At 41.9% G+C, this 24,630-nt stretch overlaps 1 protein-coding gene across 1 annotated transcript in view; it reads right to left on the reverse strand.

Annotated features, from left to right (window-relative positions):
• Positions 1–20,606, reverse strand: part of Kcnk2 (potassium two pore domain channel subfamily K member 2) — a 176,751-nt gene extending 156,145 nt beyond the window's left edge. Inside the window, exon 1 of the mRNA XM_050148294.1 lies at positions 20,188–20,606. Coding sequence (XP_050004251.1) covers positions 20,188–20,221 — 34 coding nt within the window. The 5' untranslated portion in view covers positions 20,222–20,606. The remainder of the gene's footprint in view (positions 1–20,187) is intronic.
• Positions 20,607–24,630: the final 4,024 nt, after the last annotated feature.

Below are 24,630 nucleotides of genomic sequence, written 5' to 3' on the forward strand. Positions count from 1 at the left end.
CAATGCAGTCTGAGCCTTGCCATGGCCTCCTTAACACTGGAACTTGCACTCACATTTTGCCCTTACTACAACCATTCTGAGGGACCCACAACTGCTGGAGCAGCAGGGAAGGCTTGTGGAGAAGACAAGAGTGGACCATGAACCTTCAATCCCTAGGGTTCCTAAGCTTAGAGGACAGCATTGTCAACCCCGAGGCAAGGAACTAAATGAGAAGGAGTCTAGGGAAGACTGGTTTCTGAGGCACTTGGATCCCCTGAGTGTGGTTAGTGGATCTGTAATGTCACTGCAAGGAGACATGGTCTCTCAGAAGACCCAAGCAGATGAGCAGATGTTAAGGGAACATAAGGAGATGGGCTTTGAGTGTTCCCACCATGTTGAGGGAACATAAGGAGATGGGGGACTAGGAGCATCTGTGTCTAGCTCACCAAAATACATGCAAAGTCAGGTGTGCCAGCCACTGCTTATAATCCTAGCGCTAGGGAGGCAGAGATACAGAGATTCTCAGTGTGTTACTTGTCAACCAGACTAAATGACTCAATAAACACTCCAGGATTGATAGACTCTGATAGAGACTCGGACTCTAAAAATAAGGTGGGAAAGACTGATAAAAACCATAAGATATGATGGTAACCTCTGGCCTATGTGTGAACATGTGTATACACACACACACACACACACACACACAAAGAGAGAGAGAGAGAGAGAGAGAGAGAGAGAGAGAGAGAGAGAGAGAGAGAGAGAGACCTAATCCTAATCGCTAAACCCAGCAATCGTTTAACAAAAAAGCAAAAAGAAAGAAAGGAAGAAGTCAAGGAAGAAAAGAGAGAAGGGAGAGAGAAGAGAGGCGACAGGAGGGGAAGGATGGAGGGAGTGAAGGAAGAGAAGTTAAGGGGGAAAGAAGACATACGCTGCATGAACGTAAACATATAAATCTTTTAAAGCAAAAATTCAAGAGCATAAATATATGAAAAGATCTCAGAACCATGACATGTGCTTCACATTTGAAAATCAATCAACATGTTCACCATATTAAAATAATAAAAAACAAAATGCAAACCACGTGATTATTACAGGGACACAGAAGATTCAGCTAGTAAAATTCTATGTTCATTCATAATTAAGAGGAAAATCTCCCAGTGGCTTTATACATCTGATGAAAGTTGGCTAACAAAAATTAAAATAATAAACATCAAAATCCTGTGGCTAACAGTGTTAATAACACTAAAATAGTGAGTATTGACTATACTGCCTTTACCTACTGTGGTCCAGGATATTAAGCCCTGGGTCTCGTGCCTTTTAAGGAGACTCTCTTTTCTGCTAAGCTCTCTCTAAAGCCCTACTTTTCCATCTTAGGTTAGGATATCCACTCTTATTAATATACTATGGAACCTAAGACCTGGTAAAGGCAATAAAACAAGAAAAAAGACTAAAAGGAAATAAGGGTGAGAAGACACAAGCCAGGTATTTATTCTAGATAGTCTTTTACTACAAAGTAAATATTAAAGCTAAGAAGTGAATTTACCAAAGCTGCAAGACACACAGTCAATGCTCAAAGTCAGCCCAGTTCTTATGTATTAGTAACAAATGACTAGGAAATTAAATTTAGGAAGCAGTGCTGGATCCAATTACATCAAACCACACTAAATGCTAAGTGATAAATTTGAATAAAGATGCTGGCAAACTTGGTATATTGAATATTTAGAGCAGAGTTGAAGATTTGGTAAGTGGAGATCTGTAGCATATTCAAGCACTACAGAAGTCAATTCCATTAGAATAAAATTCTTCCCAAATTGATCTTTAGCTAAAATTATAAAGTTCAAAATCTAAGTGGGTATTTTGAAGAAACAGACAAGCTGGCTCAAAAATGTATTAGAAATGACCTTTAAAAAAAGGACAAAGTTGAAAGACTGATGCAAAATGGAAACCAGATGAATGGGCCAGAAGGGAAGGTCCAACTGTAGTCCTACATATACACAGATGACTGTCCAGTTGACCAAACCATCGCAGGAAGGGAGGGCACCATTTCAACCAATGTTTCTGGGACACAGCATCCAAATAAAAACAAACCTAGCTATGCAAAAAATCAATTCAAAGTTGAAAACAGGCTTAAAGATTAAATCTAAAATGATATTTTATTGAAAAAAATCTTTAAAGAATACCATCACAAACTTGAAGCAGACAGATTTCTCATACAATGGACAGAATATTAACTATAAAAAGTAGGTGAACCAGAATTCATGAAGATGAAAGCCTTACATTATTAAGCTACACTGCTGCAATAATGAATAGACAATCAGTAGAAGAGGGAGAGAATATTCACTAAACACATCTAACGAAGGTTAATTGCTCAGGATGCATAGGAACTCCTGAAGACCTGTTGAAACTATCATACCCAAAGCTGATGAGGATCAGAGCAGGAGGAGCACAAACTGTACAACCATGTTGGAAAGGAACCTAGCTCTAAAAAGAAAGTGAAGTGTGTACTTCACTGTAGAAACCCAGCAATCCAGTTTCTAAGTATCTATACAAATAAGTTTAAAAACTCAAGTTCTGGAGCTGAGGCGATGGCTCAGTAGGAACTATGTGAGCCTGACAGATCAAGACCCTAGGAGAGAACCTACTACTATTACCCAGCATAAGGGGCATTCTATTAAACTCCTAAGGACATCATTATGCCTGTAGATTAAGGCACCATTCAATCTTCATCAGAGGAGCACCTGTTTGCAGTATGTGCTGACCAACACAGACACCTACACCTGGTCAGAGTCCAGAGGGTAAGGGACTCAAAAATGTTCATCCCTAAATGAAAGACGTGCACCACTCTCCCCTCTCTAAAGCTTCAGGGATCATTGCACATGAAGGCATACAAAGCGTGTAAGAGCCAGAGAGAGGTGGTGGGTGAGTACAATGAAACAATGCCTTTCGGACATAGCAGGGCAGCTGCACGTATGAACTCACAGTGGTTGTCACAGCATGCATAAGACTTGTTAAACCCCAGCATGGAGAAGGGTGTTGCAGGTCAGGTTCTACCTCCATCCAAGGAATTCGTGGTAATTATTTGTTGTGGGAGATTTGTGTTGCCAATCTCCCTTGAGATTGGCAAGGGAGTTGGACCTTTGTTTGAATGGCAGAGTCCTCACTAGTCTGGCTGGAGGAGACCATAGAGTTCTCCGACAGACTGAGAGGAAGCTAGAAGGGCACACGGGAGGAAAGAAAAGGGCTCTAAGTAGATGCTAACATAGCAATGAATTTATGGGAAAGCGATTTGTTGTAGCAATTGGGAAAAAAAACCACAGATTTGCATTTCCCCAAACTCAGAAACAAACTGTAAATTAAAGAATGTTTCTGATAGAAATATTAAAAAGTATTATCAGGAACAGTTACAGGCTGTTCAGGTTGTACATAATCAGGACACAACAGTTGTTGGTCTTTTAAAGGTACCAACAGCCCTACCTTTAAAATGGTTAACTGATAAACCTATATAGGTGAAACATCAAAAAAATCTGCAGGTACTAGAACAGTTGGTAGAAGAATAATTAGATGCTCAATATATTGAAGAATCAACTAGTCCTTGAAATCCCCCCTTAGTTTTCATTAAAAGGAAATCAAGAAAGTGAAGAACATTACCAGGTTTATGAGCCATACATAGAATGACTCAACCTACAGGCTCTTTACAGTTTGGAATTCTCTTGTCTTCTGTTTAAAGGATAACCTATTATAGTGATTGATCTAAAAGACTGCCTTTTTAAACTATACCTTTACAAAAGCAGGATAGAGAAAAATTTGCATCCACAGTGCCTGAGAATTAAAATAATTCCCAGCCTGTTAAAAGGTATCAGTGGAAAATTCTTCCACAAAGGCTGTTAAACAGCCGCACCTTGTATCAATATTTTGTACAACAGTCATTGGAAATAATTTGTATATAGTTTCCTCAAACTATAATTTACCAATACATGGATAATATCTTACTAACTGATGCAGATACCTTAAAAAAAATATTTGGAAAAGTAAAAAAAAAATGCTTTGTTGGGAATTACAAGTTGTGCCTAAAAATACAAAGAGGAGTTTCTATTAATTACTTAGGATACAAGATATGTTTGTAAAAAGTTCAACCACAGAAAAGACAAATTAGGAAATATTAATTGTGAATTCTTAATGATTTTCAAAAACTGCTGGGAGATAATAACTGGCTACAGTCCACATTTGGACTAACAATTCACAAACTAACTTATTTCTTGGATCTTTTTGATCCAAAACTTGATTGCATTCTGATTATTTTACCTTCTATCCATTTTCCCACTGAAATTCTTATGCAGAGAGAAGATAATATCTTAGAATAGATATTTAACCACACAAATAGAGTAAAAACTTAAAGACCTATGTAGAAAAGGTTTCTGAATTTATTCTGAAAGAAAAATTGGGACTTCATAAATTAGCAGGACTCAACCCAGCAGAAATTGTGGCACCTTTTATTAATAATGAAATAGTCTCATTATGAGAAGAAAATAAACATTGTCAAAGATCTTGCAGTAATTTTTTAAAATTTTATTTATTTATTGAAGATTTCTATCTCTTCCCCGCCACTGCCTCCCATTTCCCTCCTTCTTCCCCAATCAAGTCCCCCTCTTTCGTCAGCCTGAAGAGCAGTCAGGGTTCCCTGCCCTGTGGGGAGTCCAAGGACCTCTCACCTCCTTCCAAGTCCCAAAGCCAGTACTTGCAGTAGGATCAAAAACCCATTGCCATTGTTCTTGAGGTCTCAGTAGTCCTCATTGTCCGCTATGTTCAGCGAGTCCAGTTTTATCCCAGGCTTTTTCAGACCCAGGCCAGCTGGCCTTGGTGAGTTCCCAATAGAACATCCCCATTTTCTCACAACCGTAAAAGGCTAATCTTGCAGTAATTTTTGTGAGACATTAGCAACTAATATCCCCAAAGCAAGAAACTTCAGCTTGTAAAGAGAACTAATTTGATCCTTCCTCACAATGTAGGGGGAATACAAATGTATGGTTAATACTTACTTTATTTTAATTTTGGAAGTCTATTGAAAACAATGGGACCAAGAAATCAAATACTAGTAATGAAGAAATACAACTGTTTTTAGTGAAAAAAAATCCAAGAAGTTTAAACAGGGGAAAATCATTAATACTTATAGAAACTATTTGATGGAATGTATAAATACAAATTCAGCCATCAGAATCAGTATGTTTTTCCTTTGCTGGTAGCATACGTCAAAAAGGAAAAGAAGAAAGTATTTCTTTTTAAATAACAATGTAAACTAAAATAAGGAAGTCATAGGATTCATAAAATCTGTCAGCCCTATAAAGGGAGACCCTAGTAAGATGAATTATTAAAAAACAATCTCCATAATGTAAGAATGTATATATATTCATTTGTAACTACATAGGCATTATGCAAGGCAACTCCTGGGAGAATGCTATTACTGCTTGACTTCATGTAATAATAGTCTTAACAATACTTTAAATGATTATAATACATTATAATATAAAATGTTCTAAATTTCATGTAATTTTAAAAGTTATATGAAATGAAAACATATTTGAATAATATGAAACAAAATTAAAAGAACAATTAATTCAAACCAAGTACTGGAATATTCCACAAGGTTACTGAATATAATATAATATAATGTAAAGATGCATAAGTCCATAAAAGTAGATCAGTAGAACCTGGGGGGGATACATAAAAGAAATGAAACATATGTGAGAATTTGACATAGGACCAAAGTGTAAATCAATCAGGAAGGAAAAAAAGAAAGAGAAAATGATTAACAACATCAGTTCTGGGCTGGACACTTATCCTGCGAGAGTCAGAATAGTTCATTTGTCTGGAGTTAGATACCAAACAAAACAAGCAAATGGTTTTGTGGCTCTTAATCTTCCTAATGCCATGACCCTTTACTACAGTTCCTCGTGTTGCAATGACCCCCAAACATAAGACTATTTTCATTGCTACTTCATAACTGTAATCTTACTACCATGAGATGAGAACCACTGGGTTAAAGTGATAACTATAAAGATACTATTAGCACTGACTGGAAGGTCTGGGGAAGACACAGACAGACACTAATAAATAACTGTTGCATAGCAGCAGATAGTATAAATAAAGAAATTAAACAAGTGGCAGATTCAGAAGATATGTTTGCAATGTGGGTGACAGATCAGGATTTAAAAGCTGTAATTACAGGAAGGAGCACTTTACAAATTAACAAGACACTGACAACCTAACAGAGAGATGAGCAACAAATATAAACAGACAATTCATAGACAAGAAAAACCAAATGGTCAACACATACACATAGCTATTTTCTGTATTTACTAACGGGAAATGGAAGCTGAAGTTACAAAACACAGCATCCCTTCAGATCCATCGGACTGACAGAAGAGAAGAGCAGTGACGGTGGAGCACTCTCAGCGGGGACTTGAGACGATCCTGGGAATTGCTGATAGACGCATAAATCTAGAGGACAATCTGGGAACATTTATGAAAGGGAAGAAACACAAACATTCAGAGCCCACGACCCCTCTCCTGGATTCGTAGGAGAACACCCAAGAGTCCAGATGTGCCCTGTAGCACTCAACACCAACAATGATGTATACACAAAGAAAACTCTCAGAACTTCCCTGCTGACTTGGGTTTTACAGAAGGCAGTAGTAGATATAACTATAAAAGCAACCAAGTACATAAGAGTCAGAAGATAGGATGAAGAGCTATAAAATGTCGTCCTCAAGACTCCATACCATCACACAACCATCAACTCACAGCACCTCTGGTTCCCTGCAGGAGGCCCCACAAGAGCAGCTCTGTCAACAATTGGTGATAGAGGGAGGCTCATGGGGTCCTCCCCTCTACAGCTGAACTTTTGGCTGCTAGTAGATTCTGGAAGAGGGGAAATCACCGTCTTCGGTTGCATACCCACTGCTGACCCCACAGGTTTCAAAGAATAGCTCTCAACCCAAGGCCACACACTGCCCTGGTTAAACTCTGTATCACAAGACAAAATGAATGGCTATAAACATGAAGTAAATATTTGTGGGGGGAGGGGAAACAGATATTAAAGAGATGGGAGGGGAGAAGAAGTGGGGAGAATGATCAGCAAAGGTAGTACTGTTTCTGTTACTGTGATGGAACACTATGACCAAAAGCAACTTGGGGAAGAAAGAGTTTATTTTGCTTACTCTTCCATATTATATTTCATCACTGAAGGAAGTCAGGACAGGAACTCAAACAAGGCAGGATCCTGGAGGCAGGAAGTGAGGCAGAGCCCATGATGGGGGGAGGTGCTGCTTACTGGCTTGCTCTCCAAAGTTTGCTCAAGCTCCTTTCTTATACAGCCCAGGCCACCAGCCCAGAGGTGGCCCCTCCCACAATGGACTGGTCCCCTCCCACATCAATCACTAATTTAAAAATGTCCTACAGGCTTTCCTACAGCCAGATCTTACAGGGGCATTTTCTCAATTCAGGTTCATCTTCTCAGTTCTCTCTAGCATCTGTCAAGTTGACAATAAACTAGGCATCATGGTGTGTATAAAAGTAATTTAATTTTTTAATTAAAAAAAAAACAATATAAAAGAAAATTATTTTTAATAAGCTTTCGTTTCACTGCAAAAATAATTTTACAAAACCCACATACTTGTATGTGTGATTATAAAGATGCATATATGCTGCATGTAGATTGTGGGATATGAACTGTTAACCATCTGGAAACATCCAGAAGGTTGTGTTTAAGACTGTTTGTGAAGGGACTTTGTATTGAGGTGTAGTGTTAGTTAAAATGACTGCAGGGATAGCTTCTGGAGAGATGGCTCAGCCTGAAGAGCATGGCTGCCCTCTAGAGGACACAGGTATGGTTCCCAGCATCCACATGTGGCTTGCATCCATCTGTAACTCCAGCTCGAGGGACTCCACTGCCCTCTCCTGGCCTCTATGGGCACTGCATATGCACGTATACACGTATCTATGCAAACGAAACACTCATGCACATAAAATAAAAATAAATTCATCTTTCTTTGTGAAAGAGGAAAATACAGGTGAGAGAAGAGAGGGGTTAGGAACAGAGGAGGAAGGAGAAAGAACATTATTCAAACCCAGAGCATTATAGAAATCCCACATATGTAGAAGCATAAGAATCCGTATGCACTGTCTGGTCTGCAAAGCAATGATAATGACCTTCATTGCTGGATGTGCACTAAGAGCCTGATGTACTCAATTCTTCAATAACCCCTCAACCACACCACAAGGTTTACACTGATATTATCCTCATTTAGCAAATGAGAAAACTAAGAGATGAGGTATCCTTTCTACAATTACAGACATCCAGCTTCAGGACTTGGATCTGAACTCAGGACAGAGAAGCCTGAAATCCTGGCCCATAACCACTATAGACATATTGCCTCTCAGCAAAAATGTGTCCAGGATATTGTGTTGATCCAAATACACAAATTGCAATGTGATAATGTATGCTGATTCTGTTCCAGTTTAAAGAAAAGTCGTGTATGCATATGTATATGTTTGTATGTATATAAAAGTCATGTATGCATATGTATATATTTGAGCAAAATGAAAAATGTGGGCATCTTTCTCTCTGTATGTTCTAATGTGAAGGGTAAGGATACATGGAAAGACAACGATGGGTGATTGGATGTCACTCATTTGGGGTTTTTTTATGGTTTTTATTAATTATTTATTTATTTTTGGTTTCAAGGTAGGGTTTCATGTAGCCCAGTCTGGTTTTGAACTCACTATGTGGGCAAGGATGACCTTGAACTTCTGATTCTCCCTCTTCTACTTCCTAAGTGCTCAGTGCAGGCATGCATCACTATGCCAATTTATGAGCTGCTGGAACTTGAACCCAGGGCTCTGTGCATGCTGTGTGAGCACTCTGCCAACTCGGCCACATCCTGGACCCTGGTGTTTTGCTTTTAATATGTCCCTGAAACATATTTGAAAATTGTGCAAAAATAATGCAAACAAACCACAGTGGCTTTTCCTTCTCTTGGGTAGGCTCTGGTGTTTGAGTAATGCTCACTCAGTGGAAATGTCAGGCACACAGTCTTCCATGAAGGAGGTGCCATTCAGTTCAGGAGGGGTTTTGACAAGTCGGAGGAAGAATGAGACATGTAACTTGGAAACTATGAGGCATCCTTGAGTACAGTGCTTCTGGAACATGGGCTAGGGCAAGCCTTTCTGCACAAGAGCAGGGCTGTGATTGAGGAGACTGTGTGGGCCTGTGCAGACTTGAAATGCCAAGAGGAGGAATGTATCAGCCGTATGCCGTGGATGGGGCTCCTGCAGGCTGAGTGCCCTGGCACAGACACCCCCAGAGTGTCCCCAACGTTCACAGTGCCTCCTTTCTGTTTCTAGTGTCACAGTCCTCAATCAACCACACAGCCAGTCCAGAGGATGCCAGAGACTCAGTGTGATGCCTAGCAGACCCAGTGAGGTCCTAAGCATCATAGCAGGCCTGTTCCTGGTGGAGACCTTGTCCTGTCCTATTTGGGTCCCTATACCTGCCTGAGAGTGATCATGACACTTATCTTCCAGAAGCCAAATAAATGTTCCATCCAAGGAGGGGAACAAAAAGGAAAATTGCTTGACCTGGTGACAAGAATATCACATACAGTCAAGTGCAGTAGTTGGAGACATAAAAATAAGCTAAGCACCGCAGAAATCAGGGAGGCAGTATCCAAGATGGCAGCTACCAGTATGCCACAATCAGTGTGTACTGAGCCATCTCACTTCCATTTTTTCACTTATAAAGCTAAGTGTTTTGTTATCAAATAAACCATTTTTTTTCAGATTTACAATAGTCTAGTATTATTTCTGGCTTTGGTGAAAACAGACATCAAACCAAATTTAAGAATTTGCTGCTTATTAAAACATATATTCTTTGTCATTTTGATCCCTTGTGTTTCTATCCCACCCTAACCCTAGCCTTATCCCTAACACTAACAAGGATGGTCGAATTGGGGGCCGAGGGGGAGAGCAATGGAAGAGGTATCTTGATAGAGGGGGCAACTATGGGGTTAGGGAGAAACTGGTGCCAGGGAAACTCCCAGGAACCCACAGGATGACCTCAGTTAAGAGTCCTAGCAATAGTGGAGAGGATACCTGAACCGGCTTCGCGTGCAATCAGATTGGTGACTGCCGTAATTGTCATCATAGAGCCTTCATCCAGTAACTGAGAGTGAAAAGGGATTATATGAGCAAAGGTGGTCAAGATCATGACAGGGGAGGGGTAAATTCACAGAGACAACTGACCCAAGCTTGCAGGAGCTCTTGTACTCTGGACAGACAGCTAGAGAGTTGTCATGAGACCAACATATGCCCTCTGCATCTGGGTAACAGTTGTGTAGCTTGGTCTTTGGTAGAGCCCCTAGCATGGGACCAAATCACTGATGCATCAGCTGGCCCTATGGAGCCTGTTTCCTTTGGTGGGATGCAAGGGAAGGATAGATATGCCATGCTTTGTTGACTCCCATGGGAGGCCTTACCCTTTCTGAATGGAGATGGAGGAGGAGTGGATAGAGGAGTAGAAGAGAGGTGCGGGGAGGGAGAGAAAACTGGTGGGTATGTAAAAGTAATTAACTAATTAACTTTTTAGTAGGGATTCTCTCTGGTTGGTGGGTGTGAGTTGCAACAGTCTTAAGATGCCAAGTCTCTGTGTGGCATGGCCAGGTTTGCTAACTGGGGCAAGCAGCCCTTGACCATGATTGCCTTATACCTAACTCAAAGGCCCTCGTTTCTTCCCATTGTCTAACCGTTCCAACAGAGCTGCACTCAAATGATGAAAATGCTGAACTTGACATATTTATAGCCAGGGGCAGACGTTAAAGACGATTCACTGATGGTTCACTGAACTGGGTTTGGGTAACAGAGTGGGGTCTGCTTTGTCTAAAGAGGTGGGGGGGGGGCGCCTGCAATAGCAGGCTGCCTGGTGCCTGGCTTTCATCATGCTGATATTGTGAACGCTACAGGATGGGAAAGATAATTGTGACTCTCACCAGCTGTGAACCCTGTGTGCCACAATAACAACCAGCTTGGCAAGAGAGGCTCCTATGCAATTGTGGCACAAACATCATTGAGGTAACCAATCACTTTCCCATTGGATTTAAGTCTGATCCACAAGATGAAAAATTATACCTGGAACTGGGTCCATGCACCTGTGGCTAGAAAGTCCACAGACTCTAAGGGAGAGATTACTACTATTAAAATCTGCTAAAAAGACATAATATTAAACTGAATTCCAATGACTTCTCATTATATCCAGAGATTACTGTGTCTATCGACCATCATCGGAGAAGTTTTTATTTGCAGTCGATGGTGATCAACACAGAGAGAAACTGGTCAAGGTATAGAGAATGAGAGACTTTCAGAGTACTCAATCCTGAATGAGAAATCCATATGCTACTCCAAGGCTCAGGGATTATTGTGGAAGAAGGGACCGAAAGATGCGAAGAGTGGAAGCTGGTGGGTGGCTACAAGGAAACAGACTATTCTGCCTCCCTTTATCTGACACTTTGACATCATGCAAGCAAGGTAACTTCTGCCTGTAGCACCAACTGGATAGAGAGTGGGTTTGCATCCAGCCTAGAAGGGTCCTCTCTGTGTCTTTCTCTGTCTCTGTCTCTCTTACCCTGTACAGGGTAGAGGGGGATTGGCAAATGGACAAGGCCTTATCAACTTATAGAAATACTCAGTCGGGTTTCATATTCTATATACAGGAAGGTGAGAACGGGCAGTGTTTCAGGCTAGATGTGGGTTCTCAACTCACTTCATATTTGAATGAACATGCTAGACAATCCATTGATCTGAGGCAAGTTCATTGAATTTTACCAATAATACATTCTATTTTTATTAGCTATATATTCTCAAGATTACTACTCTCTTGATGGGACAGTATTTTCCAATGCTGATGATTGGCTTCTCTCTATTAACTAAATTAAACATGCAATTACCATTGGTACAGTCTAAGAGTCTTATAAGTACATTTGAGAGATATTTTGGGAGCCAGAAATTGCCACACACCATTCAATAATAAGCAAAGAAAACTTCATGCCAATATCCCCCATGCCTACATATGTAAAAAAAAAAACTCTCGGCTCATGTTTTTATCCATCAACATATAAAATATAAATATGCTTCATAGACATCTGGAGTTAATACTAAACACAGACTAGTTAAAGATTCAAAGTTCAATTGATATACCTGACCAGATTAACAAAATATAGGATACAAAATGTATCATGTAGGCATAATAATGGTACTGGAGAAAAATAAGATATAATAAATAATATCTGTAATAAATCTCTTAGCAAACTCAGGACTTGGCCAGGATCTTTTAATCTGTTAGAGGATGTTTACACAAATCTCTGAGTAGCATCGTGATTAACAGGAAGACTAGAGCTCTATTCTTGCTAAGTGAGGCTGTGTATTCACCAGGTTCCTATTCCACATGATCCTGAAACCTCTCACCAGTACCACAGGGTCAGTGAAAACATGGCAGCTGCACCCTGGGAAAGAAGAGACAGAAATGTCGCTGTGAAGTGACATGGTCTATACTAAAAATAACCAAAATTGCTTCTCAAAAGAAATTCCCAGGAATTAAGAAGTAGAGAAGGTCATTAGAGTCATGCCAACCAGTGTATAAAGATCAAGCCAACACATTTGCGTGTTAGCAATGGTCATCGCAGGTGGAAGCTTTAGGAAGCCATTTACAATAGCTCTGAAAGGCCGCATGTTCGGGTGTGAATCTAACAAGTTAAATGTGCAGAATTTGTAGGAGGGAACCATAAAATGCCGATGACAGAAGAGCAAACCGTGAGAAGGGGAAGGCTTGACATTGTTAAGATGTCATTTCTCCCTAGACTCATGTGAGTCAACTAACTCTCACACCCCATGGGGTATGTGTAAATAACATAAGCTGATTTGGAAACTTCCATGTGGAACGGCCGTGGCGACAGCTCAGTGGTCAAAGGATTTACAACACAAGCATGAGAGAGAATGAGAGTTCAGATCCCAAAGCCACTCAACACCAGGAGGGCCTAGCAGCTGCCTGTAACCCCAGCCTCCTATGATGGAGCTGGAATCCCCAGAGCAAGTTGGCTAGCAAGACTAGCCATATCGGCAAGTTCTGGGTTTGATTGAGAGAGGCTGTCTCAGTGCATGAGGCAGAAGGGCAACAGAGGATGACTCCCAACATCAACAATGGTGTCCAGTCATATGTATGCAAAACATGCATGCACATGCATGCACTACACACATGTAAGCACATGCACCACACATGCATAAAGAGGAAATATGCCAATAAGACTTATTTGGAATGACAAATAACTTGGAAACTAGTTTTGAAAAGAATAGAAGACTCACAATACATGACCCCATAACTAACTCTAAAGCTTAATTAATCAAGAGAATATGGTATCATAGAAATTATGCACAGAAAAAATAAAAAATAAAAAAAGAAACATGCACAGAGCTAACATGGCACAGTAGCCTAGGAATAACTCTCAGAAGAATGGCAAATGAATGTTTAGTGCAAAGTAAATTCTGTGGATGAATGTGTGTGTGTGTGTGTGTGTGTGAAAGAGAGAGAGAGAGAGAGAGAGAGAGAGAGAGAGAGAGAGAGAGAAAGAGAACATAAATTTTTATCAATAGTTTATCTGTACTGAAAAAATTAACTCAAAGTAGTTCATGGACCTAAATGTAAAATATAAAATTAAAATTACATGTAGTGGTATTTCAATTGTGTTTTAATAAATAAAGCTTTCCCGAAGAGCTGAGAGTAAGACAGGCCCATTGATTAGCCTTGCAGAGTCACACTACTTTGGCATAGAAACCAGGCAGTTCATGCCTTTAATCATGATGGTACACACCTTTAATCCCAGAACTGGAGAGGATTCTAAAACAGGAGGAAACAGCTCTCAACCACAGCCTCTCATTTCCTATAGACCACCTCGCTGATAAAAGGTACCAAGCCACATGGCTAAACATAGACAAAAATTATGGGTTAATTCAAGTTGTAAGAGCTAGTTAATAATAAGCCTGAGCTAATAGGCCAAACAGTTTATAATTAATGTAAGCCTCTGTATTGTTTCTTTGGGACTGAATGGCTATGGGACCAGGCAGGACAGAAACTTCAGTCTACAATTACAAGTATTCTATGAACACCAATAAAAACTTTTATAACTTTGCATTGGGAAAACAATTTGAATAATACACTAATGACATGACCCACAAAGAGATAAATAATATCAACTGTACTTCACAAAAACTATAATTTTTCTATGATAGATGGTTAAGAGCATAGGGCAACCAATAACAACTATCTGGGCATCACTGATCTGGAGGAGTTATTTACATTCTTAACATTATAAGAACTCTCAAAACCACCAACAAAGACTTGACAGATATCCAGGTATTTTTTGAATGGGTAAATATTTAAATAGGAATTCCAGAAAAAAAGATTTTCAGGCAAATGAGTATACAAGACAATGAGTCATGCCCTTGTCATTGCTTGTTTTGAGTTTATCCCCTAGCTATTCTGACATGAATAGTGTTTTTAAGTTTTAAGTAATGCACACACATACATACGTACATACACACAAACACATACACACAATACACACAATACACACATGCATACACACATACATTCATACATACACCATAGACACATACACACACATACATACATACATACATACACCATAGACACATACACACACATGCTGTGGGACAATGATCTGTACCCTGTCATTTGTATTTTAAATAAACACTGATTGGTCAGTAGCCAGGCAGGAAGTATAGGCAGAGCAACAAGGCAGGAGGTAGAGGTGGCGCAACGAGAATTCTGGGAAGAGGAAAGTTTCAGACCAGTCATCATACACATACAGATGAAGCCAGACACAGAGCAAGCAAGGTGTGGCTGCTTAGCCGAAAAAGGTACCATGCCACATGGCTAACACAGACAAGTATTATGGGCTAATGTAAGTTATAAGAGTTAATAAGAAGCCTGAGCTAACGAGCCAATCAGTTTATAAGTAATGTAGACCTCTGTGTGATTTCTTTGGGACTGAAAGACTGCAGGACCAGATGGGACAGAAACTTCAGTCAACACACACATACATACACACAGATACACACACGCATACACAGATACACACATACATATACATATATGCACACATACACACACGCCTGTGGCCTAGACAATGTGACTGACACAAAACCAACACGTGACTTTTCTCAATCACCAGCTATTAGCCTGCATGAGATATCCAGTCCCGAGGTCTTACCGTTTTCTATTTTTCCCTTGTGCCCATAAACTACAGTTCCCTCAGCCTGTGCAAGGAAGACAAGCGGTTGCTAGGCTGTAATTATCAGAAAGTCTATGCTATGAGCCCCCAAATCTGTGCCTGTCAGAGACAGCTGATGGGCCTCTAAGGCGCGGTGGGGCAGAGCGCCAGCTGTTGTTATCACTGCCTGCTTTTAGAGAGTCACAGAAGTGTGCTTACTCCATAGTTGTCCCACTCCATGTCCTAGCACCCTCGAGAAACACAGCCGAGAACACATCCAGGGACCCACTGCAAGAATTCCTTCCCTGGTGAGTAGCACGGAATGTCTACCCTCTTCTCTGTACAGACAGCAAATGACAACACAACACTACCCAAGTCTGACCTCAGGAACCATCATTAACTGATTTCTAGATCACAGAAGAGGGGTTGCCTAAAGGAGCATGGATGACCCCGAAGCAGCTGCACTGGATGGAAAGCCTTCACCTAACATGGATGGTGGCTGGCCCATAGCTGCATAGATGGGGCCTCAACCTTCCCCAGCCTAATATAGATTCTAGCGCTTCCCATAAACTCACCTGTAATGGGCAGAATTGCATACAAATGGCTGGGAGGAGAAATGGAATCTTGACAGTCCAGTGACACTCCCTACTCTCTCATAGGAAACCTGATATCGGTGGTTCTTGTGAGCGGTCACTAATGACAGCAGCTGTTTCCCTTGGAGGACAGCGAGATCAGAGGGTGGAGCTAGCCAATAGCCAACCATAGAGGTCTGGAGGAGGTCTGTATAGACAGATAGGAAGTGATAAGGGGGAGGTGGGGGGGGGGGACAGGAACTCAGTCTCTTTGTGACCCAGAAGTGGAGAGGTAAGGGTGTTGTGGTTTTGCTCTTTTGTCTCTCTGATCTCTCAGCATTTTCCCCAATATCTGACTCCTGGTTTTTACTATTAAGACCTATTAATAATGTGCTGCAGGACACTCTCTGCCTCCTCATGTAAAGAGCCCCAAGAACTTAGACATTTCGACAATTTCCGCACAGTTCCCTTGAGCTGAAGCCACTTACACTGTACTGTGTTCATGCATAACGGGGTGGGTCCTCTGTGAACGGTGTCACACAAAGTTAGTGTTAATTAGAAATCAAGAGTAAGACTCCTATTGACATGTGAGAGCAGGAGATAAATCAAATACTTCTGGGTAAAACCCAGAGACGATCACAAAGCATTAAATGAAACCCACAGTGTGCTGGGCTTCACTGCCTCCTACCCAGCCATCTGCTTCAGCAAGTTTGATTCACGTCTGTGTTTGTGTACCCATGCAAAAGGTGAAGTGTAGCCTCCACTTCCACAACAGGGATACAAAAAAAACAAGCTCATCAGTGTGGAGATTTGTGGTAAAGAAAATGATACTACACAGATGTGAGATCATTTTTTTTAATGCCAGTGATATTTGCCAATTGAAAATTCTAACCACTGGATTATTTCCTATCTGGGATGTGGGAGCCTAAGCAACAGTGTGCAAGAACCCTGGTTCTGCCCAAGTGCTTTGCACGTGTGCTTGGAACAGTAGACACAATAAATTAAATCATCAAAATGCGTTACCCACAGAATTCTTTTTGCTTTTTGCAAGCCCTGTGGAAAGATGTCATGGGAGACATTTTTAGTCCTTGAGTTTACAGAAGGTCGTTTCTGCTGCAGCTGTCTAAACCACCAGCTACAATGGGCTTGGTTGCTTGCTTGCCTTCCTTCCTTCCTTGTTTCTTTCTTTCCTTCTTTCCCTCCTTCCTTCCTTCCTTGTTTCTTTCTTTCCTTCCCTCCCTCCTTCCTTGTTTCTTTCTTTCCTTCTTTCCCTCCCTCCTTCCTTCCTTCTTTCTTTTTTTTCCAAGACAGAGTTTCTCTATGTATTTGTGGCTGTCCTGGAATTCACTCTGTAGACCAGGCTGGCCTCAAACTCACAGAGATCCACCTGCCTCTGCCTCCCTGACTGCTGGGATTAAAGGCGTGCCACCACCACTCGGCTACAGCAGGTTTTCTAAGATGAGTAGACAGGCTATATGCAAACATTGAATGGGAAATTAATAACAACAGTTAGCTGAGTGCATGGTCTTATGAGCATCAAGGACCTTAAGCAAACAGGTTTGACCCTTGCCTGGAAAGCAACGGAAAACCCTTCGTTTGTTGTTTTTAACTCACACAACCCAATGGGCTTATTCATTCTCTTTTGTTATGCTTGTTTTTTGAGGCAAGAATTCACTCTGTGGTCTGGGGATGTTTAGGAACTGAAGATGAGTCCCCTACCTCCATCTCTCAAAAGCAAGAATGACAGGCTCGAACCATCACACTGCCTGGTGCTCATTCTTCTATATTCTTTAAGCTTTGCTTAACATTTTTTTTGTGTGTGTCTTAGCTGAGCAGTACTCGGAGAACAGATTTTTTTCATCAGCTTGCACCAATGGCTTGTGTTTAGTTCAACCAAAAAAAATGGGGGGGAAGGCTAAATAACCCCAAATATCAGGTTACCAGAACTCAAGAGTTAAAGGTCACTGAAGCTTGTATAATTCAAACATCCTATCACACACTTACTTTGTATCAGACAACCAACATAATGATCTAATGCAACCTTTACAAGGATAAGAAGGAATATTATCCTGTTTTATATAGAAGAAGCTAGAAATGGCATTTAGGCAACTTTTCCAAAAACTTAAAAATGTTAGGTCTGGAATTCTAACACATAGCTGTCTGACTCAAAATGCCTGAGCCCCCGCCGCCCACAGCGGCAGACACTCATCCTTCCCCATCCAACAGACACCACGCAACCCTGCCTATGGCTCCTCTGGTGCCCTGTTGCTGACTAGAAAAATCAAAGCATGCTGCAGGAACACCAGACTCTCATCTGCTACCCATAAGCCCCTCCTGTCGCTCAGCTGCTACAGGGTTACACCTACTTCCTCCAGTGGAAGACATTCCCAGCTCTATTGCTGTTGTGTACTGTGTGGATGAGATCGGTTCTCCCTGAACTGCCGAGCCTGCCTTTGAACTCGTGCTCCGGACTCCATGTGGAATCCTCCAGCCCCACAGTCACCGCACCGCCCCCTCTCTCGCTTTCCTTTCCTGTTCGGCCTAAGGCTCTTCTTCTCCTCACAGGCGGGGACCAGTGTGAGAACTCCCAACTGTTGCATCATTTCTTGATTGAGATCCCAGAAGTATGGATAACAATTCCAGACGATTCCAGCCTGAAAAAGTACTGACCCCTAAAAGAGCTGCCGAGCTCTGCTAGGGGCAGTCTAGTCCAAATTTCTAGTTAGAGTTTCTACCGGGAATGGTACCTGCGAAAGTTGCTAAAGGGATAATTTAAGCTTAGCTGTTTTTATAGATGATGCTATACATGCTATGATTCAAGCTCACCCTGAAGCTACATGTAATTATCCCAGAGTATCTTACCTTACTGATCATTGTTGCTTAGTTACAATGTTTTACCAGTTCCTACCCCAAGGATCCCACCACCACATTTAACATGCACGGCTTTCTTCTTCCCTACTTGTGGTAGAGAAGGGCAGGTTCATCTTAACACACATCTCAACCAGGTATGCCAAAGCGGAAACCAGATTGCCAGAACGGTGCTGCTGGGCAGTATGTAGATGGCGACAGTGTCACGGATGAGTTTGCGGCTCTCCTGTGCTAGATGACTATCTCTTGTCACTCTGGACTCCGGGGACCCTTTCATCCATTCAAGGCTCACACCCACAAGACCATCAGTCCAATGGAGGACATGGCCAGCATCACAGCCTGTCTGTTCACCTGCCACAAAGGGAGGTCCTAACAGGCTAACTTATCCAGCGTTCCAGCATACAGGCTGACATCAGGAGCTTATGTACTGACTGGAAACAAGTTATTCTCAGCTATGCTACAGGCTAGCTGTTCCCGGGTAGTACCCTTCCAAAGAAACAATCAGTCATAAGAAGAGTAACCTAAGTGGAAGGGAATTCAAAATTTGACTTTTAAAGAAACCCCTTACTGGAAAAGGCAATGTAATGTAATTCCATTATCATATAATTCTTTGGTACATACAACTCAATCATACTAATGAATTAATTTACAGAGTGAACTGAGGTTTATCTTCTGATGAACTCAGCAGCAGACTTTATGCAACATTCAAAACTGTCGACTAAGTCTAAACCTACTATGGGATAGACTCTAAGCGTGGAACTTGCCGGATTCAATATCTGTACAGCAGTAAGGCTTTGGTAGCTTGGTTCACATTTGTAAGAGTGTGTCAACACACTTAGACACGAGAAGTCTTAGTCTCCAGGTGACTTGTTGAACACTATAGACATAAACTTTGGAAACAGTAAAGGCAACCAGGTATCAGTTCCAAAGATGTCTATTCTGTGCAGGGACACCTTCTCCTTGCCCATTCACAGATTCTGCACATCTCTTGCCAGCAGGAAGATAAGATAGATAAATAAGATTCACCCAGGAAATAGTTCAGAGTCTCTCTAAATCCTGATAGCATTGCGTGAATCCCTAGACATTCATGTTTTGATTACAGGAGGAGCCACGTGAAACCAAAGTAATAGAATTTAAAACTATCCACACGCAGATTTAGTGTAACTTACTGATAGACGCTGGTGGGTTCTGCATTGCCAGAATCACACACGTCACAGTAAAGCCTGGCATGGTGTGCCTGCCATGCAAGGCATTCTAGAACCTGCAGCTTCTTCCAGCCTGCAGGATCAGGGAAGGCATGTCAGCAAGGAGCCTTCTGCTGGAGGCACCCAGAGAGTTTAATTATAGACTAGTCTGCAGATGAAGACCCTGCATCCCACCCTTGCTCAGAGGTCTGCTCGGCAAACAAGACACTCGATCACAGCAAAGATACTTACGGTAGAAGTTCCTTTTCACGCGTGGGTTCATCATTTGGGGATGTTTTCATCAGGAGTTATCATGCTTTTGATCTTTAACGCCGTTCTTCCTCCAAGGTTTCTGGTCCGTAATGTCCAAAACAGAGTCACTTGAACTAACGAGCCATCGTCCCATACTGTTTCTTTTGTGTGTGTGAATGTCACCCTGTAGATCGATTTCCTGTCCAAAAACACTCAAAATGAACAAGCGCTGCTCTGTGCAAGTGAAGTGTGCTCCTCGGGTCCTCTGTTTTTGCAGTTTAGTTCAGGAAGAAAACCCTGATTAAATGAGGAATCATATCCCAGTTGTTCCAGGGAACCTAAAAGACAGACGCTCCTTCCTTATGAATGGGCTTATCAAAGTTGCTGGGATCGATTGTTCTCGCTAGCTTGTGTCTGCTCTACTATTTACCCACAAATCATCCATGTGCCTTGTGAGGCCCCAAGTCCCACCCCATAGCCGCAGAAACACAAGCACAAACTATATTTTCAAATCGGGCTTCGCGCACTTTGAAGTCCATAATGCTTTCCATTCCTGAAAGGACAAAGAGATCTACATTGTCAAAGTTTATTTTTACGCTCATGTGCTTGCTAAGTGCAGTGGCAAACAGACGTCCTGTGCCTGGTGTACTATGACTGGAACCTATTAATACAAACAGATGAATCGCTGGCCGGGCTCCATAGAGGCTTTTACTTCTTGATTTTTTTTTTACCTTATCTAAATTGCATCAATTATTTTTTTTTAAAAAAAAAGTTAGGAATATCATCAGTTTTATAGCCTGGTTTGTTTTCAGTGGGTTGGGATAGAGAAAAAAAAAAGGAAGAGAGAAAAATAAGAACCGAGTTTCAAGGGGCATTTGCTGAGATAAGAAAGCAATTACAGTCTCCTAGACTAGAGCAGAGGGACATTCAGACACCATAAAAGTGACAACAAACTTTAAAAAATATTGGAAGGCCTGGAGAGAATGAGGAGCAAAAGAGACAGAGAGAGAGAGAGAGAGAGAGAGAGAGAGAGAGAGAGAGAGAGAGAGAGAGAGCTGTCTTGACTATCGGCAGTAATTCTTAACATATTTTCTTACTGTTGGAAGGCAAACTGCTCTGGTTTGTATAACCCCCTACCGGTCTGCTCAAACCACCAAAATCAGCCGGCTTGTCATCCAATACCGGCCCGAGACTGTGGAAACACGTCGTTGCTCCGTTAAAGCCGTAACAAAACACAGCTGAGCAGGGAGCGTGAGGTGTGGGGTGACCCTGAGGTAACACGATCCATGTTGTGGAGTTTCCAGCCTAGATCTTAAACATCTGTGTTCAAAACACTCCTATGTGGCCCTGTGCATTAGATGCTGGCGGGAAGTAACCTGATCTTTCCATCAGACGGGGACAATCCATGCTATTGAAATCATGCAAGAGACATATATTCACTTTTGTGCACATATTTTAAAAAGTCCCACCTGTGTGCCCCTGTGTGTGCACCATAGCAGACTCATCCTAGCTGGTATTGCCAGAGCTAAAGGGGGGCTTTCAGCTAGCCTTGCCTGAACTCTGCTCTTGGGACACCTTTTGCTCAGTGACACTGATTCAAGTGAGATTTGCCTCTGTAGAGAGACCTGGAAAAGGAAATAGAAGAAACAGTCATGCTAACTGGACCAGAGTGCAACCCTTGACCTTTGTTTCATTTATGTGCTCTTAAGCTAAAATCTGAAGGAGGTGACAGCCACTGGCACCCTGAAGAATAAACAGAATCAGATGGCGGCTGTCTCGTACACTTTACGGGAAAGGGCTCCTGCATTTCCACGTCGTGGAACACCACAGTTAAGAGGATCCATTCGGTGCTGAAGTGCAGAAGTGAAGTCGCTTTAAATTAGCACCTAAGCATGGGCCAGTCCCCTAATGGCCATGGGCTCGCTTTTTATATTTGCACAAGAGAAGGGTGGCAGAGTGAAAGCAATGCCAGTGAGGACAGGCAGATGCTTCTGGAACAAAAGTCACTCTGGGAATAACAAATGGTTTGTAAAATATGGGACTGAAAGATAAGAGCTGTATTAGTCTAGATATTAGATAGATAGATAGATAGATAGATAGATAGATAGATAGACAGACAGACAGACAGATAGATAGATGGAGAGAGAGTGAGAGAGACAGAGAGGAAGGGATTTGATAAGACTTGGTCCATCCAGTCCAACAATAGCTGTCTGCCTATCAGTGGAAAGTTCACGTATCCACTAGTTTGTTCAGTCCATGAGGCTGGGTGTATTATCTCCTCTTCAGTGTATACTGGAATCCCAGAGAAACAGGCTCTAATGCCAGTGAAGGAATGAACTTGCCATTGAGAGCAAGAGCAAGCAGGCAAGGAGCAAAATCATCCTTCTTCCATGTCCTTTATATTATATAGGCTCCCAGCAAAAGACGTTGTCCAGATTTAAGGTGGATCTTCTCATCTCCAAAGATCTGGGTTAAAGGTGGGTCTTCCCAGTTCAAAATAATTAATTAAGAAAAATTCCTCACAGATGTCCCCAGCTGCTTGGGTTTTAAAGATGTAATCGAGTTGACGACCAAGAGTAATCATCAAAAAGATGACTCTAATAATATCGGTAGAAGGTTCCTGTGATTCAGAAAGGGAGACATCGTCACAGGGGGTATTGGGAGGCCATCCCTCTCAGCAAGCTTCTATCGTGCCCTCAGTGATGTGCTGAGAACACAGGTAGCTTGTGACAGTTGGAAAATTTAGACTGGTGTCTGAGCCGGGTTGGGTGAGCACTGGAATTTGTCATACAGGAGGTGGAAATACTTCCAGGGTCACCACCCAACCTTGAGAAGCATCAAATGCTAGGTTGTTCTGGAGAAGAAAAGTACACAGACTGCAGTAGGTGAGTGGTCCCCGTTCATTTCACTTCTTCAGCCATCTACAGGGACAAAACAAGCCCAGTCTACGTCAGCATCTCACACATTGCTAGTACCTAGCGGATCTCTGACCAAGACATGACATTGTCCCTCTGCTCCCCAGCAAGGGGTGTATGAGAATGTCCTGCTCCAGCAGTATCCTGTTCTGCCTCCCAGCAAGAAGCCTTGTTCAAAGTACATCCGAACATCAAGAATATCCAAAGTTTATTCACTCCCTTGGTTTCTGCTGTGTTCAAAGCCTCTTGAGTCAGGTGAATGGCATTTGAAAATGCTGGCACAGAAGACAAACCTCAAATGCTCTCTGCTGGTTGGAGCCAAACCCAGACCTTTACAGAGGCGTGAAAACACACAGCCACGTTGGTTTGGCGTTCCTTCCCCAGGCCGCTCTCCTCACTGGTGCTGGCCAGCACCACACAGAAGTCTTGCGACATGAGCCATCTCCATGGAATTTTCAGTTCTGCCAAAAACAAGAGAGATTGGAAATTTCGTGAGACTGGCTATTCTTAGGAGGTTTCCATCCCAGATTCCTAATGCGTGTGGCTCAGATAAGTATCTGCCAGGCCTTGCCAGCATTCTGAGGTCCGCGGAAATGCCTTCTTTCCACTCATGGCGCGGCACTGAGACCTCAAAGCAGCAGTAAATGCAAGGGTTGTCGGAAATATTTGCAGCACGCCAGTGCTCAGTCCCCTTGCCATTGTGGAAATGGGCTTAGACTGTCATTTGTAACACAAACATTGGGCTTGAGTGTCCTCAGAACACATTCAATTTCTAGGTGACACGTATTTATTTTCCTCTAAAATCAAATCAACCTATCCTACAAATGACGCTTCATTTATCTCCTTTATCAACCTATCCTACAAACAATGCTTCAATTATTTCCTTTATCAACCTATACTAACCTAAAAACGGCTCTTCAATTATTTTCTTTATTTTTCTCTTCTTCCTTTCATCTTTTTATCCTAGGCAACTTAAAATAGTTTTTAAAAAAAAAATGGGAAAGGGCCTAGGGTTATGGTTCAGGGGATTAGCACAAGCAGGAGGACCTGAGTGGTGTGGAAAAGCCAGACATAGCTACCTCTATCTGAAAGCCCATTGCCAGTGAGTGACAGGGAGGATGGAGGAAGAAGGAGCACTTGGACTAACTCGTCAGCTCATCTAGCCTAAGACTGTAGGGTCTGAGGTTCAGTGAGAAACACCGCCATGGTATGGGACAATGGTCTGTATTCTGTCAATTATATTTTAAATATACGCTGATTGGCCAGTAGCCAGGCAGGAAGTATAGGTGGGAAAACCAGACAGGAAGTAGATGTGGGTCAATGAGAACAGGAGAATTCTGTGGAGAAGAAAGTTCCTTCTGCAGTCCTGACCCAGACACAGAAGAAGTAAGATGTCACTGTCCCATTGAAAAAGGTACCAAGCCACATGGCTAACAGACAAGAATAATGGGCTAATAAAAGTTATAAGAGTTAATAAGAAGCCTGAGCTAATAATGGGCCAATCAGTTTATAGTTAATGTAGAGTCTC

This window comes from Alexandromys fortis, unplaced genomic scaffold (assembly GCF_014885135.2).
Source record: "Alexandromys fortis isolate MF-2015 unplaced genomic scaffold, M_Fortis_MF-2015_v1.1 scaffold_62, whole genome shotgun sequence".
NCBI classification, from domain to species: domain Eukaryota; kingdom Metazoa; phylum Chordata; class Mammalia; order Rodentia; family Cricetidae; genus Alexandromys; species Alexandromys fortis.